This window comes from Montipora capricornis, chromosome 11, assembly GCF_036669925.1.
Source record: "Montipora capricornis isolate CH-2021 chromosome 11, ASM3666992v2, whole genome shotgun sequence".
Taxonomy (NCBI): Eukaryota; Metazoa; Cnidaria; class Anthozoa; order Scleractinia; family Acroporidae; genus Montipora; species Montipora capricornis.
Window position 1 is genome coordinate 37,870,103 of NC_090893.1, and position 20,210 is coordinate 37,890,312.

At 39.0% G+C, this 20,210-nt stretch overlaps 2 protein-coding genes across 2 annotated transcripts in view; one reads left to right on the plus strand and one right to left on the minus strand.

Annotated features, from left to right (window-relative positions):
• The window catches only part of LOC138024002 (glycogen debranching enzyme-like), a 38,262-nt gene extending 26,215 nt beyond the window's left edge, over nucleotides 1–12,047 (minus strand). Inside the window, exons 1-7 of the mRNA XM_068871090.1 lie at nucleotides 11,961–12,047; nucleotides 8,205–8,439; nucleotides 6,806–6,953; nucleotides 4,866–5,018; nucleotides 3,407–3,678; nucleotides 1,051–1,272; nucleotides 513–728 (exon numbers count right to left, since the gene is read on the minus strand). Of these exons, the coding sequence (XP_068727191.1) occupies nucleotides 513–728; nucleotides 1,051–1,272; nucleotides 3,407–3,678; nucleotides 4,866–5,018; nucleotides 6,806–6,953; nucleotides 8,205–8,439; nucleotides 11,961–12,036 (1,322 nt within the window). The 5' untranslated portion in view covers nucleotides 12,037–12,047. The remainder of the gene's footprint in view (nucleotides 1–512; nucleotides 729–1,050; nucleotides 1,273–3,406; nucleotides 3,679–4,865; nucleotides 5,019–6,805; nucleotides 6,954–8,204; nucleotides 8,440–11,960) is intronic.
• A 272-nt stretch (nucleotides 12,048–12,319) lies between these two features.
• LOC138023460 (ATP-dependent RNA helicase DDX4-like) overlaps nucleotides 12,320–20,210 on the plus strand; it is a 25,966-nt gene continuing 18,075 nt past the window's right edge. The window contains exons 1-3 of the mRNA XM_068870461.1: nucleotides 12,320–12,509; nucleotides 16,895–16,985; nucleotides 19,826–19,914. Coding sequence (XP_068726562.1) covers nucleotides 12,445–12,509; nucleotides 16,895–16,985; nucleotides 19,826–19,914 — 245 coding nt within the window. The 5' untranslated portion in view covers nucleotides 12,320–12,444. The remainder of the gene's footprint in view (nucleotides 12,510–16,894; nucleotides 16,986–19,825; nucleotides 19,915–20,210) is intronic.

Sequence of the window (20,210 nt, forward strand, 5' to 3'; positions counted from 1 at the left end):
TAGTGCTGCAGAGATTATTCACTTTGAGCTCATTTGTCTTCACTCACACAACACCTTTTCTGAGAATGCTTGTTGAGTTCATTTATATTGTGTAGATGCCCTCTTCTCTTTGTAAGAAAGACCATCACACCAAACACAGACTACGACGTACAACATTCGATCAGAAGAGATTAAGTGTGCGAAATGCAAAAAAAAAAAAAAAGAGTTCATATCCAGAATTTACATTTTTCTCTGAACAAGAGAAGCTACAATGATTGTTGAATGGAAGCTGCCCTCGATAGTTTCGCACATTTTGGGGTTGTTACTGTTACATGTAGTTTTCATGTTGCTTTCGTGGCATAAATTTTTGTAGTTCCTTAGGTCTTGTGTTTCTTGCTTGTTGCACTGAAATGATTTGTTGGTTTCCTTGCTGTATTTGCAAAATTGCTCATGATTCATACGGCTTTTTCAGAGTACTCTCGCTCTAGTTAACATAATTACAAAGTTAACAGAAAAAAACAACTAGTACTTACCATGTTGCCAAAGGAAAGTCTCTGGTAACTTTAGGATGTTTGGGACCATCACCATCCAGACGTTCATATCTGGCACCATTTTGGACATTATTTATTGCAGCATCTATGTGATGAGCAACTTCATTGTTCTTTATTGCCTCATTGAGGCTTTGAAGGTGCTCCCTGAGAGCTTCACAACACCGATGAAGTCTATCTTTTTCATCAAGCGCATCAGACCTAAACATGAAGATAGGCGCTCAGTGGTGGTTACAATTAATATTGGATTGATCTAATTTGATGGTTCCAAATTTGAATGCACAGGCTTCACAGCAAAGATGCATGAAAATGTCACAAGGACCAAAAAGTTGTTTTAGAAATAGTCTCATTTGAGATCGTTATTATGACTTGACCATTTCTGCTGTCAAAAGCCACTTCCTTTAATTCACTCAAAGGTCTAGTAACCCAAGTACATGTAAATCACAAAGAGACAACTATCTTTGATTTCTCTGTGGAGTGAAATCTAAAAATTGTGGAAAAGTACCAAAAATGCAGTATTTACCGCTCTCTGTTGAACTTTTTCAGAGCCTTTTCCATGTCAATGGTTGCTGAAAGGCGTTGGTATGATTCTGCTGTAATAACTTCCAGTGGGGCACTGTCAGGATTGGATGTAGTACTCTGTGGTCTTTTTGCCTTCAACAAAGCAAGACGGAACTGTTCTACTGTTTTTTCAATATTCACGCAAAAAAATTCCCAAAGCCTAAGTTCTGGTAAAATCTTGTTCCTGCAATCAAACAATGATTAGACTTGTTATTATCCAAGAAAGAAAATTAAAGTGAGATCATTAATTTTCAAAAGCAAGTAAAGGATAAGTCACTTAAGCAAGGATAAAACACTACGCCAAAACTCTTGGATCATGAGACCAACACGTACTCGAACATTGACTCTTTTTAAGTCACAAATGAGCACATTAGCCGAAGAAATATCAACAGTACATACAGTTAGAGTGTCACAATCAATGAAGAAAGAGGTATCTATATGTCCCACCATACAACAGCCACTACCCAAGGGTCAATATTGTGGATAAAGTACCCATAATACCCATGGAAACCAATTTCCTGTCAACGGAAGGCAGTGCAGAAAGTGTTTGAAATAGAATCATTTTGCTAGTGTATGATGATCAACTGCCAATAACAAGGTACATGTACAACAAGTTGCATAAAGTGAATATGAAGATGACATGTTCATTAGATAATTATGTAGAACATGTAAATACAGTACTGCCCGGAGACTGGCAAGTGACTTAAGTGATCAATGAAAGCAAGTCACAGTTCTTCAAGTCTCTTGGCCTGAAAATGCAGATACTGTAATTCCAACTACATCAACACTCAAGCCATACTCTGGTCATGTCATTGAGCTGCTTGGAGAAACTACTGTAACAGTAACTGTTGAGTGTAGATGCAAGGGCAAGACACACTACTAAGCTTCTATGTGGCCAGGCGAAATGGAACAACAAGTTTACAAAGTCACAACTGGGATATCCTCAAGTATCAAATCAAACCAAAGAGTCTGATACCCTTACTGATATATTGAATGAATATCCAGACGTCTTAAGGACTAGGATGACTACCTGGCAAACATGCCGTCAAAGTTGACACCTCGGTTTCACCAGTTATTCATCCACCTCGTAAGGTACCTGTAGCCCTCAGAAGCAAAGTCAAGGATGAACATGATCGAATGGAGAGAGAAGGAGTTATGTAGTGGTTAGACAACTAGAAGCGACATCCTGGGTAAACAGGATGGTTACAGTTGTCAAACCAAAGAAAGTGAGAACATACATCGATCCTAAGGATTTAAACCAAGCAATGCAACGTGAACATTTCCCAATGAAAACTAATGAGGAAATTGTCAAAGATATGCCTGATGGCTCAGTTTTCTTTGTCTTACATGGCCCTTCAGGATTTTGGCAGATACATGTGGAATTGGATGATGAAAGTTCAAAATTCTGCACATTTAACACACCATATGGTAGATATTCACACGCCTTCCATTTGGACTTAAATCAGCTCTGGAAGTTTTTCAAAAATGCAAATGTCAGAGATGCTGGAAGGCATACCTGGTGCTCAACTGATCTCTGAAGAAAGTTTGATAGTAATTACTATTGAGGGGCAGCACAGGGGAAGAACATGACAAATGACTACAACAAGTACTAGACAGAGCATGTCACCACAACCTAAATTTGAATAGCAAGAAGTGCAGAGTTACACAAAGCAAAGTTCCGTAAGTAGCACATCTAATTACCAAGGAAAGTCTCAAGCCAGAACCAGAGAAGCTCTGAGGATTAGCAGAGATGAAAGCCCCACAATGTGTAAAGGAACTGAGAACTTTCCTGGGTTTGTTCAGTACTTAATAAAGTTCCTGCCAAAGTTGGCTAGCACAAGTGCACCACTTTGTTCATTACTTGAGAAAGAGGTAGCATGGCATTGGGATCAAGAACAGGAACACAGTTTCAACAAGATTAAAAATGGTAACTCATGGATCCCAGCAGTAGTTAGTTACCAACACAACAGTCCTTGATCCTATGTAGTGAAAACTCAAGATGGAAGGAGTTGCAACCAACGTAACCTTAACAGGTACTTCTCAAGTGTCCAGAATGGGCTGTCTTAATTCAAAGTCAGCTTCATCCTGCAATACCTCTATGGTCATCAGTAACTCTCAAACTCCTGGACCATTTTTGGAATTTCATACTGCAGTAAAGTGACATAGATCAGAGGCTGAGGGGAGCATGCATATGTCAAAAAAGAGGTAATGTAGACATCACAAGAACACAACTTGGGACCTCTAGATACATGTATGAAAACTGTCCACTACCTTAAATCTTTCACACTTACATGTAGCTACCCCTGTTGAAGACTCACCGCAAGATATGTCCAAAGCATTGAATGTGACCTTCATTGTTGACCTTGGCAGGCAAGCCTTCACTTTCCCACAAGCCATCAGCTACTTGACAAGACAAGTGCCATAGAGCACGATCAAGTAAAAATGCTGGCCTGAGATGAGGAGAGTTTTCCAGGTTGTATGCACATTCTGGATGTTGCCAAAGCCAAGGAGACTGATTGCATGTGTGGTTCAGGACAATATCCACCACTGATATAACCTTCCACTCAGTACGGATCTTGTCAAGGAGTTCCTGATGAGAATGGAAGAAAAAAAACATCATCTGTACATCAATACATGTACTAACTCAACAGGAACAACAATAAGACGTCCATTTCATCATGTATTAAATGTTAAATGCTCAATATAAGCATCAATAATAATAATTTTTAATGAGATGTCTCTCTGGAGATTACTTAATAAAGGAACAATAAGGATTGGCATCCACGTCTCAAAGCCGATAACCATGATACATCTAGTGGCACATAACCTGTCGACCTTATGGCCTGAAGAAGACCAGCAGCAAGGCGTTAAAACATCGCGAACTACAACTCAGTGACTACACTGCAAGACAAACGATCATACATCTTCTTATACATGTACTTACCACCACAATGACCAATAATCACCTCTTTTGCAAGAAAGTCATTGCTGGCAGAGCCTTTCTTTTGCTTGTTCGATTTTGGCGTTCTCGAAAAAGACTGCATGAATCGAGTAAGATCTTTATTGAGTACCGGGTATGCGCTACATACCAGGATACAGTCTCAAACCCAAGCCTGATATGCCAGATCTCACCACCATCTTAGTTTTTCACGGTGCAGCAAGCTCAATTATAACCATTGGTTTTATCACTAAACGGATGCTCGAACTGAAAAAACTGGTTTGATGAGAGAAAACAAGATTGACTAGTCCAGAAGTTCGGGCTGCCACAGCTTCAAAAAGCTGACGTGATTCAGGCAGAGTCTCTCTTTCTCCTCCTCAGTGAAGAAAAAGATGAAAGGAGGCTTAGCTCGCAGGATGGTCATTGTTATGCCCTGCATTCTTTGATCTATTTTGATTTACTTTTTTCATAGGTCATGTAGGCTATAGACCTTATTAATAAATGGCGGTCACATTATTTTATAATTCGTTTGTCCACCTGCAAATTAGCCTACCAAGCCTCATTTTAGAGCAAGAATTATTTTCAATTCACTGTATGGTATCAAGGCTTGGTAAGCTAATTTGCACTTCGACAAAAGAATTATAAATTGACCTCCATTTATGAATAAGATCTATTAAGATGCATCTTATCCTAGCTTACTTATTAATAATAGGAGATTAAGAGTATTTCTATTCAGCCCCTGGATGGCCAGGATACAAAGTCCACTGCAAGGTAACTCCCTACCAATGAACTGCCAGTACCCATTCAAAGCAAAAAGGTTTTTAGTATTATATCATTACCTTAACTCCGTCAAATGTTGCTTTTTTTCCTCCAGGTGAATGATGTGCAGCATTAATACTCAGCTGATCTGATAGTGAATACGAAGAATTGGATTTTCCTAATTGTTGTATCGGAGTAAAATGAATCATGTTATAGCCTGTCTCTTTTGTAACCTGAAAATAAAAATAAAAATACAGTAATAATATTGGTACATAAAATCAAAATAATGTAAAATACCCTATACTTATTGGCCAAGCAGTTACAGCTGTAAGTATAAATATCACATTGAATTTGGCATTCCTCCATCCTTCGTAAAATTTTCTAATGTAAAGACAACCCTTAATGAATATTAATATGAGTTAGATACTAATCCAAGCCCAGGGTTTCATTAATTTTCCTGGGGAAAGAGTAGCCAAGTGAATATGAACAAATACATTCCGTCTTTGTTCCTATGTAGTTAAAGTACCTGGAAATATACCCTTACATGGTTTCCATTTGGCTTCAAATAGAAGTGCTGTTTAAACTCAGATAATGACAAAAGACCTATGTTTAGCAAAATGAAGGCCTAGATTTTGCTAATAATAATTATTAATACATTTGGATGAAATAAATTTTACTAACCTGATTTGATTTTTACTTGCAATTACTTATTGCGTACAATGTAATAGCAATTATATCTATAGAGTGGTTTTCAACTGAGTGTTGAAAGTAATTAGCGAATTACTTTGGTTTTGCATTACTTCACTCAGTGATAGGTTCAAAGTTCCCGCGCCACTTTTTCAACCAATCAGAAGTGAAACTAAAACCAATTGTAGCTCACGCGTGCACATTTTCCCGTGCTTTGTGGCGACTACGTGTAATTATACTTCGAGTTTTGATTGGTTTACTGGATTGTCTCCGTCCTTTTTGATTGGCCAAAGTAATTACTTTGGTTTTGGTTTTATAGCACTCATTTGAAAACCGCTCTATCCATACAACAACTACATATTGAGATAAACAATACTTATATTACAGTACTACATAAATGAGTCTTCCACCCTGAGCATATAAACATTTTGCTAGAAAAAAATTCAACTTTCAAACCTGCTGCACACACTCAGACCTGAAATTGGATTTGATCATGATGTGCTCAGACTCCAAACTTAGGGTCGCTAAATCTTTTTGCTAAAAGTGACATTCACTCTGTCTCAGTTACATGTATGTATTTCATGAACGTAACTATGTCCAAGGGCATTATAATTACTAAACCACGAAACAGTGAAACGAAACACCAAAACACCATTTATGACCCCACCATACATTGAATACTAACAGACAATGATATTTAATCTCAAATCCAACCTTTGTCGGTTAGTATTCAATGTATGGTGGGGTAATACATGTATATGTACATGGTGTTTTGGTGTTTCAGTGCATTGCTGTTTCGGTGTTTCATGGTTTAATAATGCCCTCTGTCCAACTTGTGACAACACAACTACATGTAGTAACAACTTGAAAAGCACTAGTTCTTAAAACTAATAAGTGAAGTGACAAAGTATGTTAAACTTATATCCTATGCAAAAATTACAAAATAAAACCTACAGTGAATAAGTCTGTAGATTCCTTCTAAAGGATTCAAATATTCCATATTCCAAACTTTGTAATATACTTGTAATAAACTTGTAGTAAATAAGTAAACTTGAAACTTGAAACTTGAAAGAAAAAAGAGCCTATAATTGATGTGTCCTGTGATGGAGAAAGCCTGGGACCCACAGGTTTTGAATTTGAGACTGAGGTGTTAAATGCCATGTGTCATGTGTGTAAGGTTTTAGGTTTCCCATAGTTCTCTTCTGTATTCAGGTTTTGTTCAATAAAGCATGTGCGCTGTTTGTCAGACATCTTTGTTAATATCTGAGGGCTTTAAAGCCATATTACAGAGGGAACATTCTACTTGTAAATTCTTACTGCTGTTAGTACTTACACGCAGTCGGTCATACCACTCACTGAGGGGTCCAAGGCTTTTGGACAGTACAGTCTGTAAGCTAACACAGTCTAGAGGGATTGTCTCTGTACTATTTACATAAAGAACTGGGTCCACAGTGAAATAACCACTTGTTGAAGTCTTTTCTCTGTAATATCAGATTAAAAAATGGAAAAGTAAAAAAAATTGTAAAAGTGAGATGGTAGAAGATGATAATGGTAGCAACTTCTTGTCAGATCTTAGTTTCCTTAGGTTTTGCAGTTCGTAAGTATTCACTCTTGGGCTTTGTTTGGACTCTTGCTTCTTCACAGGGCAAAGTTAATACTTAAAAACCACTGGTAGTTAAATGGCATCATCATGCCACCTTCAGGCAAGCTCTGTTCACATGAATTGGAAGTCATACATTGTAGGTCTACAATCACAGGTCACACTGCAATTGCAATGTCGATCACCTTCTTACTGTATCTCAAAGATGTAAAATCTCTTATGTGTATCTGGTTTAATACTTGTTATCTGTTACAGTGCAGGTCACTTTCTGTACATAAACTGACCAAGTGCAAGCTTTAAATACAGTATCACTGACAAAGTAAATAAAATAAAAGTTCCTAAGTCTACTATCACTACCGCTACTGATACCACTACTACTACCAAAATGATGATGATGATGATGATGATGATAATAATTATTTGGCTGGGTACAAAGTGCTCTACTAATTGGGGAAATTGTAAAGCCAATCAAATTTCCACAAAATTAAGGCTCAAATCACCCACTGGTTTTTTTATAAGACGATAAAACTGGAGAGCCAGGAGGAAAAATCTATCAGAGCACAGTAGAGAACCAACAAACTCAACCTACGTACATACATGTACAATGACGGTACAATGACGCTAAATCTGGGACTGAACCCTCAGGCCACTTTGGTGGAAAGCAGCATTGCTCTACGTATGGTGCTGCACCAACCCCACTCCCCTTAGGAGGAGGTTGCACACCCAGGGGTCGAGGTGATGGGTTTGCGTGTGATTGTGTTGGGTTAAAATCCTCCTCGGATCAGTGAATGGATTTACTGATATCTTTTGAAGTCTTCAATTTGTAAGTAAAGCAAAACTGGTTGCCTCTGGCCATTCAGGCTCTTAATACGCTTTTTCCAAGAATGATTGTTTCCTGTAGATTCTTATAGTATGGTGGAATACCTTCGAACTAACTTGATAGCTAAGTGCATAATTCCCAATATAATACTATTTCAATTTGGTTATCGGAATGTGACTTCTAAACACTCATATTAGTCAGTTACATCTATAAACACTGGAGCTGTTGCTCAATATACATAGTTACAATATACCCATACAGAGCGTATGTATTTTGACTGCCAGAACAGTGTAGAGTTCAATGTATACTTACTCTTTCTCTCCTTCATCTTTGTAAGTAATATAGAAATGAAATGATCCAGCTAAACATGTTGTTAGATCGGCAAGTCTATCTGCATCATCACACTGCTTTCCCAGTGGACATGACCACGACAACTCATAATACTTCCTTCTGTCAAATGACTTTTTACCATCAGGTGGATGGTTGCAAAATAAGCGAACACTGTAAGGTTGTAACGTTGGGCCTAAAGTGAAACGTAGCTTCCATCCTGGAAAAGTCATTGATAAAAGTTCATTAATACAAGGTTTCTCACTCTTTGAGGGCAGCAAAGCCCAGAAGTTTACCATGGCCCAGGATTTTCAGGTGGTAGCCTGAATCCAAATTCAGCTTAGACAACCAACAGACAACAATATCCAACACACTTTACCTTAAATGGCTAACAGAGTTACATTGTAACTTTTAAAATACATGTAACTCTGGCACTGTGTGGTGGCGCGGCTGACGCATGGCAATTTGGCAGTATCAATGTCCGTACCAATCGAGCCACGTGATAAAAGCCAATCAATAACCTTACCAATGGGAGGTAAGAAACCTATCGCCTTTTAGCATTAGCCCTTAAGTCATTCACACTGCAAATGCCCTAGGACAGGGGTCAATGGGTTATAGGGGCTAGGTCACATTATTCTCGGGTGTTTAGGAGAAACTTTAGTTAATCACAAGGTTACATGTAAAACTCAAAAATGGTAATGTGGAATTCCTTTACTGATAAAATTATCGTTACACCACAAACAAGATAATTCTGAGCAAAAACAACCTTTTTCCAGGCGACATCAGGCCAACCTTTTTCAAGAATACCCAAAGGTTTCATTCAATCTGTTTCAATCTTGTCCATTTGTATCTATCCCTGCTTTTCTTTCATTTGCTGTATTCTTTTATGTTGTTCAACAGTTTTAAGTGATTACTGCAATGTTTCATTCTACGTTTTGGGCATTTTTGGTGTCATGAAATTACATCATTCTGTGTGACGTAGCCCCTTTAACAATGACCGATGTTTAGTTCAGATGTTCTGACTAGTTTAGAGAATTTGAGATACATGTACTGTTCTAAGGAAAGGTAAAAGGTAAAGTCTCTGCTTACGAGCCAGAAGGCTCATCAGGCCGGCGCTTACATCCGATTTCTGTAGCATGAAGCGACTAGGAGTATTTCTACTCCCACCTGGATGGGATGCTATTCCATTGCAGGGTTACCCCCAGCATTATGCCAGCACCCATTTATACACCTGGGTGGAGAGAGGCACCGTGAGAGTAAAGTGTCTTGCCCAAGAACACAACACAATGTCCCCGGCCAGGCCCCGAACCCGGACCACTCGATCTGGTGTCAAGCACACTAACCATGAGGCCACACACCTCCCACAAGGAAAGGTGCAAGTTCGGAGGGGGGCCGTAAGGGGGTTTCGCGTGAAATGTGATCGACCGAATTTATTTTCTGTGATCCGTAATCTAAAAAAAATAAAATTCGTGAACCGTGAATGATATGATTGTCGTGATACGTGAAAAAGAGAAATAATTTTCCGATATCCGTGATAACAAACACGAAAACGACCCTTTTTCCGTGAACGGCTACTTACGTAGACCCTACAAGGGGCTACGAAGTCGGTTTTCTTCATCTTGCGTGACAACAAACAAAGGGGTTTCCCATGACCCGTTGCGTAGTGTATGATATCAGATCCAAAAATAAGCTGACGCGACCTTTGACACCAACCATCGGGAATCTTTATTTTATTTCCACGACCTACAATCTTGGACAGATTAAATGGAACATTGAGACCACCCCTCCCCCAAAATCAATGATGAGAAAATGGCGCGTTTTGGCCTTCACATGGCTTCATCCTTGATCTAGGGGAGAGGGGGCATTTCTGTTCCATTTTATTCTGTCCAAGATTGTAGCTACAATGTCGAAGGGCGAAGTCAGCGAAGAGCAGTTTCGTGTTTTAGAAGGGGTTGTTTACTTGGGGGAAGGAAAGGATCCGAATTCCCCTGCAAAGAGAACATAATTCCCTTGACGCCTTTAAAAGGCATATTGTTGAACACGCTGGCCTCAAGACCAAAGCCGAGAAGCGTGGGATAGGGTCATCTATTGATCTTAAACTGTGCAGACTAGTCAAAAGCGCAGAAGGCAGTAAAGCCTTCTCAATCAATACACAAGCGCAATGGAACGTGGAAAGGCCGCTTTTTGTCGATTCTGCAGTTTTACAAGGTGAGTGTTTTTATTACTGAAATTTGATAAAAGATCATAAAATTATAACACGTCACGGTTACTTGAAAGTCACTTTTCAAAGGTATATCCATACTTTTGTGTTAATTCGCGTTACACCTGTTACAATACTAGGAGTCCACAAAAAATTATTCAGTCCCCTCTACATTTTAATTTGAATTAAGTTAAAAGAAGAAGATAAAAAGAGAAAGTCAAAAGAGAATTATTTGGTTAATTAACTTTATGCCACTTCTGAGCAACCAAAAGAGAAGATAACGATGCAGAGAACTCTGGGACATGTGGACGCTGCAGGTGACTTGGGATGTCCTGTTGAAGTCGTTGAAAGCAACAGGAAGCGTCAAGAAGAAAACCAGAAAGACACAGAGGATGAACAAGAATCTGAGTACGACACAGAATCTGAAAGCGAACTTCACTGTACTGTACTGAGAGGACAGAGAACGAGTAACACGATATCAGAGAAGGTCAGAGAACAAGACCTAAAGTTGCTGATCGTCCTTAGACTTGATCCGGTGCTCACAGACCTTAAGCTTTAGACATCGAGTCCGACACGCTAGCCAGAACACCACCATGCCACTACCTTTAGGTGACTTAACCAATACAAATTTATATATATATAGGGTAAGGCCACAAATCTTTCTCAAGTGTGAGTTTCTTTTCCGTGAACCGTAATTTCATTTTTTAATGGCCGTGAACTGTGCGCTTGACCCCCCCTTACGGCCCCTCTTCGGAATACTCGACCACTATATTTGTCGTCTTATAGTGGCATTCTTTGAAGAACCAGGCACATAACAATATGTGCTATTCACTTGCATAAACACAACAAATGTTTTTGACAGTTAAGTCATGAATGAATTTCTGCCAAAAGACCATTTTACAGTTCTGTGCTCAGTTGCTAGGCCTTTGAATAAAAGCGAGGCTGGAGTTGACCTTGCTTCAATACAAACCTCACTGCTTTTCTTGTGTAAATCATGCTGTTGTAATAAAGCAGTGAGGTTTGTACAAAGCAAGGTCAACTCCAGCCTCGCTTTTATTCAAAGGCCTGGTAACTGAGCAAAGAACGGTAAAATGGTCTATTTGAGGGGTGTTGGTCATGGCCAATAAAAATGACCCCACGATCAAATTATTATTGTCACCGAGTTACCCTATTTTTTAAGTTCTCTTTAAAAATACTGGCGTTGTTAGGGAGAGACACAAATCTGAAAATTCCGCTGAAGTCCATCTCTCAGCTGTTTGTCCATCGACTCCACTCAGTCCGACTTTTTCGTCGTTTCAATAAAAAAACATTGTCACTCTTAAAAAGAGATCTTTACCCTACAAAATTTGGCAATCTTTATTCAAATACAGACATTTTGTTTGAAAATACTTAAGTGATGCGGCGTGCGCATTCAAATACCCTGCCAATATCACATCGCTCCGTTTATATTGCTGTGCACCAAAGCAAGGTGTTTATAAGTAGCGACAGGTCTCAAAGTCTAAACGCCTTTTATGAATGGCTCTTTATCAGAAGTTCCCTACCTTTTTCAAGTCTGTATAACTTGGTTTCCAAGTTTTGGTGTGCTTCTAATTGAAGAACCCGTACTTGGGCCGCCATCTTGGGCCAGCCTTGAGGTCTGTCACGCACCTGTCATGTTTACATTTTTTGTAACTGCGTGACTGATCGACGTGACCTAACCCTTCTGTTTTTATTTTTTCGATAGTTAATCGTCAATATTTTAGGTATTGGGTTTTTTAAATATTTAAAGTGCTTTACACTCGCTACATGATCATTATTTTAAATTGAATTGCCGTAAGAGAAAGTCAGGGTCGAATAACATATTCTCGTCCCTAGGGAACCTCTGACATTGTGAAACCGAGGTTCAGCTGACCTGGATCAATTTTCGTTTCCACGTGCAAAACCGGGTGTGCATTTTGGGCTTCATAGCCGTCATCTGTTCGAGGATAACTTAAAGAAGAAAGAAGAACAACTAAAATCACTGCTGGTAATTCAAAGCACTTTAAAATGGACGGTGGTTCACGATCATGGCAACCAACAGGTTTTGGGGAAAGGATGACATCTCACAACACGTAAGCTGAGCTTATGTTTGCTGTACTGTAGGTCTAAATTAATCGCTGTTCAATGAAAGAGCTATTTGTCAAGGCGTAAGTATTACATAAAAGTCAGCAGGGTTAGCTAATCCGCATATAGCTTTTCACAATTTTAACATAGATATCGGGAATTTGGAATACTGTTGAACGATAGAATAACTTGTGCATTTGTTTTGACTTTGAGTGTGCATGTGGATGGGGCTTGTGATATTTTGAGTATTTTTGGTGGAAGATCGTTGTGGCCAACATCCCTTCTTCGTTATAACCGTAACAACTGGACTATGGAGCTAACTTGCGTTGCAGGTTACGATTTTAAAATAGCTTCAGTAATTCATAGGTCCACACCAGCCTTCGGGTTGCGAAGACATGCTCCACTTTTGCACCGGATACTTCGTTATTTTGGGCGTGGGGAAATGAGCAAGTGTTAGATCCGTCGCTGGCACCATGACGAATTTTTCCACCCACACTTTGCCTACATGAAACATAAAGGCAATCATCCTCAAACTGTAGCGGTGTCTGTTACATGTACTTTCACTAAATGTATAGATCTGGTTGTCATCTGGGTGGGTAGATTTAGATAGAATGCATGAATTTCATTGTTCTGGTGTAAATCCGTCACTACCAAGCAAAGGGCTCTAGTCACTAAATACTACCACCCATGTCAGAAATGGTTGGTTAGCTTTTTGAATTTTTCCACTCATTCATCTGTAATTTCCTCTCTTGGATGTATTGGATTCCCAGGAAAGAATTAGAAATAAATATCTGGAAAAATTGTAAGAGTAAACGAGATCCACTGTAACTTGAAGTTTAGTTGAGATTTTACAAAGCCATAGGTCTGGAGTCAAGGAGTGAAATGTGATATATGCAAGTGACTAGAGCTTTCACATTTTAAGGACAGTGCCTACTATTGTTATTGGGCATACATTCTGCGCATCTCAAGATACTTGGATTTCCTATGGGTGGTGCTTACTAATACAGGGATATTTTTGCGAGGTTTAAACCGATGTGGAAAAAGCAGAACCTAGCAAGTGCTCTTGGTATCCAAAAAGAAAATTGGGGGTAACCATGCATTTCTTCCGAGATAAATAAACTTCATTTTGGAAAAGAACGGCATACATTGCTTTGTATCTTAAAGCTTTTTACAAATATTTTTGATGAATTATCTTTATCTTTGAAAAATGCGTGGTTACCCCCATTTTCTTTTTGGATTTCAATAACACTTGTTAAGATCTGCTTTTCCCGCATAGTCAGTAAACTGCGCAAAAATACCTTTGAATTAGTAGGCACCATCCTTAACAACATCGAGGTCCACTCAAAATACCTTTAATGAGGCCCTGACAAGCGACATGGCCCAAAAAGTAGCGACGGCACATAAAATGAAATTCCGACAAAAGACATCCTTTCCCAGCAAAATTCCGACAGTGACATCAAGGCCGTGAATGAGCTGATTAAGCCCCTACGTGAGTGATTTTAAAATTCAGACAAGCATCACGGGACCCCCCCCCCCCCCCCCACATCCTGTCAGGGCCTCTTAAACCATTGACTTCCAGGGTCCCCCATTGACAAGTAAAGTCGTCTGGCATTAGACTGAGTAAAATACTAAGTATGGCCAGTTAATCCTTTTCCTCTCAAAAGTGATATTTACTTATAAAAGATTTTACACTGTCGAACGCCAGACAAATTTATCCATCAATGGGATCCACTTCAGGGGTGATACATGTAGGGTTAAACAATGATAATTGTGTCAGATCTGTTCCCAACTTTGTTCCCAGGGTCTCTCGTCGATGAGGAGAGAGACCTGGCTGGGGCCGTACAAGCTTGATACTTAGGAATCACTTTGTTTAACATTCGAAAGAAAAACAAAAATCAAAGAACAAAATAAAATACCTGCACAGTTAGTTTGAGGTCTATATGTGACATAAGCATATGACATTAATTAACTGATTGATCGCTGAACATGCTTATTTCCAATGGATAAAAGTTTCACTTGTTTTCTTTCATGACAAAACTTTCGTTTCTTTAAAGCTGTCGTAAACTATTAGTATCCTTTGTTATCACTCAGTTCAACTGCTCACTTGAGCTTCTTCCAGTATTAAAGTTTGAATCCAGATGTTCTCACAGGCATACAAAAATTCAAATGATGCAAGTATATTTTCTGTTATGTCTGATCAATTTGACAACAACTTTTTGCCTTTCTCATCAAATTCCATGCGTTTTTTCGATGGTCTTCTGGCCACAAAGTCAAATGCATTGTGATTCCCTTCCCCTCTCCAAACACAGATTTTAGTTAAATAATCTCCCACATTTTGGGAGACATGTGACCAGCCCCAACCAGGGTGTCATCTCAACAACAATGGAGACTCTGGGAATGAGGTTAGTCTGTTCCAATATCGTTATTATTTAAAAGGGCGTGGTCCCCACAGGGAGGGTACTTGGATCAATGACTTTGTAGAATCTCAATCATACTTCAGCTTCAGGTACATGTAAGTATTGCTTAATTTTCCAATATTGTACAGTATTCCATCATTGGACAGTTGGTCGCTTTTGTGTCACACAAGACTGATCATGCGCAGAAGCATGACAAATTTGTAACTGTACATTTGTACATGAAAATTTACAATTACAAAGAAAAACAACATAATAAATCAAATTATACAGTGGACAGAAAAGCCGTGCGATTGCTGAAAGTGGCATACCCATCGAATGATGTTGATTAATTGATTGCCCAATTGAATAATTGATTCTTAATAAATTATTATAATCATTAACTATGCAATACTATCAAATAACATTAATAATACTCTGAATTTGAACTAAAAATATTTCAATTTTAATTACACATCAAGGCTGCTGCCTAAGAAAATTTTAAAGGGGCCCTCAGAGCTAAACGCTGAGAACTTAGGAGCCCAACATATGAAGTGAAAGGTGTTGCTGTGAAAAATTAAGGAGCCCAGAGCTATTCTTTGGGAGCCCCAGGCTACCGGGCTCCTGTTAGGCAACAGCCTTGCACAACTTAGAGAGGAGAGTAATCTTTTAGCCATTTTTTTTATTAAAAACATTCCAAATTTATTGTTCTTGGTGGAAATGTATTTCTCTTCTCAATACAAATCAAATGGGGTTGATTAATATTATTGTTAATCTGTTGACACTTCAAACGCCCTAGGACGTCTCCCATTGGTGAGTAAAATTGTCTGGCGTTAAACAATAAAATCTGTTAAGTGTCACTCTCAGTGGTCAATGGATTAAATAGTACAGTACCGCTCAGATATACGTTAACTGCGCAGACGCGTTTCATACGCATATACGCGTATGATTATACGCACATACGCATATGGTTATACGCACATACGCGTATGATTATACGCACATACGCGTATGGTTATACGCACATACGCGCATAGTTATACGCACATACGCGTATATTTATACGCGTATATGCGCATAAACATGCGCGTCTGATGTGTCTTTGTTATTCACGACGAAAAATTTTCTTTGTGTTTCATTGAGAGTCTAATAAAGCTAATGGAGATCATGTTACAAACACGCACGTCGCATCGAAATGTGTATTGTCTGAATTTAGCTTGTACACTTGCAACAGCGTATCGGGAGAAGTCTTCATGAGTTCGTGGTCGTGTAGTTTTTAGTGCTGTCAAGCTATTCTTTAGAACAATAACCCGCTAACAATAGAAAGACAATAAGCCAGCTCATACATACTAATGAACAGACGCGTATACGCGTTTGTGCTTATATACGCATTTTTATACGCACATATGCATATACTTATACGCACATACGCGTATACTTATACGCACATACGCGTATACTTATACGCACATACGCGTATATTTATACGCACATACGCGTATACTTATACGCACATACGCGTATTATGCACGTTTTTTGGTTAACGTATATCTGAGCGGTACTTAAGAATGAATTTATAGTACAAACACCTGTGTAGCTTCTTAATTAGTATTTGGTAACTTTTGATACAAATCTCTGCTGTATTCAATTTATTGTTTTATTTCACAAGGGTGGTAAAATATTTGTGTCCCATCTGTACATGTATGGGCATTTACTATATGGCTGGCCTTTAATTTGTAAACACCCATGCAGATCTTCCACTTATAGTTTATCCACTACATATTAGGAGGTGCCTGGTTCTTTTTGAAGTCCTATGAATAAAGTTTAAGAATTATTAACATCCAATAATTCAACAGGGGCGTGATGACATTGTAATTATTCCAATTTTAATAATGTCTTGTTATGAATAAGCATGATAGTTTTTCCATAATATACATTTTACATACAGTGTGTTTTAAGTAACATGTACATGTATTGTATCTCCATTCTTTTTGTTCAAGTCAAAAGAATGCAAACTTCACAAGCAACAGACCATCACAGCACGATGAATGCAAGGTGTATGTTAAAAATGTTCCATTGGATGTGACAAGGGTGAGGCTACTGTTACTTCTGTGATTTTAAGAATTGTTCCTAAACTGTTATTACCAGGCTCTAAAATGACTTTATGTTGAAGTGTGGAACTACTGGTCAGTCATTTAATCCCTTCATGTTTTGTTACATTCTTGTCAATCCTGCCATCTAATAGATACGATGTTTGAGTTGTGTCACTACTTTTACTTCAAACTTGATTGGGTTAAATTCTCTGCTTATTCACAATAATTTTTGTTCCCCTTGGACAGGATTCTACCCTTTTAAATATTAACCCATTGACTCCCGGGGGTTACCCATTGAAGCCATTGAAGAGTAAAATCATCTGGCGTTAGACCGGTTTGGGCTGGTTTGGGGGGCGTTCCTAAACACAGGAACGGAACGGAACGGAACGGAACGGAACGGAATATACCGGAATAAACCGGAATATGGCGGAATGGGGCGGAATGACACCGGAATGAGACGGAATGAACAAGAATGGTACCGGAATATACCGAAATGAGCCAGAATGACACCGGAATGATACTGGAATGAAGCGGAATGACACACAAATAAAGCGGCATATACTGGAATAAACCGGAATATGCCCGAACAAGGTGGAATGACTCTGGAATAAAACCGAATGACATCGGAATGAGACAGAATAAACAAGAATGGTACCGGAATATACCGGAACGAGGGGGAATGACAACAGAATAAGGCAAATTGTTAAATTCTCAACCTCGGATAATGCAATTCTTGTGCTCTGATTGGTTCACTCAATCTCGGTTATCAGCTCATATACCTTAGTTTGACCTTATATGGTAAATGATTGCGCTTAGCGTTGCTAAACTAAAACGTTTACGCCAGAAAGCGAAATTTCTTTCGGTATAAAGCAAAGGAAAAAGGTTTTTGTGGAAAGTTTAAATCACTTTCGAAGCTTAGAGATACGCGAAAAGGTAAGAAATGATTTTGTGATGGGCCTGCGTCTGTCTGACCACGAGGTATTACACAACATCGCATCTTCATCAACTTTTTTCGATTTCGCTAAGATTTTCTCGCTTTTTTCGCTCGTATTTCGTACTTCTAAACTTTTGGAGTTTAAGGAATTTAATAAAACAATTATTCCATTCGCGCTTGTTGGATATGAGAGTGGTTATAGCCAACTCGGCGCTACGCGCCTCGTTGGCTATTTACCATCTCATATCCAACGCGCGCTCATGGAATAATTGTTAAATAAACCAGAAGGACGGGCATTACTAAACACAGGAACGGAACGGAATATACCCGAATGAGGCTGAATAACACCAGAATGAAACGAAATGAACAAGAATGGTACCAGAATATACCGGAACGAGCCGGAATGACACCGAAATAAAGCGGGATATAGCGGTATGAGCCTGAAAATGCCAATTTTGGGTGTTTTAGTCAGCGCCGACCGATTTTCGGTTTTGTTGTGTCCCGTGATTCCCTAAGGACATTGCATGTGTTTTTGCCTTTTGTAACATTTGGAACACTTCGATCACGAGAAAAAAAATTGACAAGTATATCCGTCGCTAAATAAATAATTATTTCTTGTGAAAGTAACATTTTTTTCGTGAACAAATACAGGAGCAAGAGAAACAATGTTATTCTAATTGTTATTGTCTATGGATCTCGGAGTCGGCTTTCACTATGCGAGTCAGAAAACCTGTGAACATTTTTATTTCATTCTGACAGGTCAATTGTGCATTGACCAATCACAATCAAGTTCAGCGAACCATAAACTAATTACCGTTGCTGCTTGCCTGCTTCCCATGACCCACACGTGATGGAGATATACGGAATAGATTCACGCAAACGGCCGGAAGACTCTTTTTCTCTTCCCGATTGTTGGCAATAATGCCATCGAGCCTGAGCGCAGTGTTTCCCTGTTTGAAGAAAGAAGTCAGAAGCACAGATCGATAGTTGATAATATATTTACATGAAGAATTATGAGAACATATCGTGACTCGTTCCAAACCTTGTTACTTCCCCTTAATGTAAATTTTTTTTTTGTCAACATTCTGTAACATTTATTCATTCACAGAATGAATCATTTTTTGCTCCTTGTCATTCCGGTCCACGCTAATCAGCTTGATTCTGGTGTCCTTCTGGTTTATTCTGCCTTATTCTGTTGTCATTCCGCCTCGTACGTACCGGTATATTCCGGTACCATTCTTGGTTATTCCGTCACATTCCGGTGTCATTCGGTTTTATTCCAGAGTCATTCCACCTTGTTCCGGCATATTCTGGTTTATTCCGGTATATGCCGCTTTATTTGTGTGTCATTCCGGCTCGTTTCCTTATATTCCGGTACCATTCTTGTTCATTCCGTCTCATTCCAGTGTCATTCCGCCTTGTTCCGGCATATTCCGGTTTATTCCGTTCCGTTCCGTTCCGTTCCGTTCCTGTGTTTAGTAATGCCCCCCGTTTGGGTGTCAAAGGGTGAAATATTTATTTTGAACCCATCTTCTATCCTACTTTGCGAGATGCAAAGAAAAATTAATTCTGCCTGCTTCTGTTCCCAATTGTCTGCATTTCTTTGCCCCTCACATTCTGTGAAACATTCTTTATTTCATATCGCAATATTGTCGTTCTTTTTCTCAAAGTGGTGTCATAAGTGTGGGAAAAGGAAATACTTGCTGTATGGCCACAAAATCAACCTTGTACACCTCTCATTTTTTGTCTTTCCTTCCTGAGGTAGCCCTATTGACAAGTAAAATTTAAGCATCTGTTGTTAGACATAGTAAACTTTAGAAGATCCACTTGTGGGAGAGGAGGGAAATTAGTTATCACTTCTATTATTGAGAAATGATGATATTGTATTTTGGATGTTTCTACAGGAGAGCCTTGAAGAACTTTTTAGGACTTGTGGAAATGTTGTTTCGACATACATTTTGAATCCCAAAGAAGGAAGGAATAGCACTATTGGGTAAGATAGCAGTTACATGTACAATACAAGACATATTTAATTTACCACTCCCTCTTAGGGGCTTTTGAGGGCCAATGAAAAACAATCACAACAGAACAGAACATTCAACAACAATTGTTGAGAATCCCAACTGACCGGATGGAAGCTAGTTGGCTATTTGCAAGTGCAGCTGAGAAGTTGAATCAGGGAGTAACAGGAACAAATTAATTCGACAAGTGGTCAGAGCGGGTCTTGAACCCGGGATCCCCAGATCTCAAGGCAATCGCCCTGCCACACTGGGCCACACTGGGCCACAC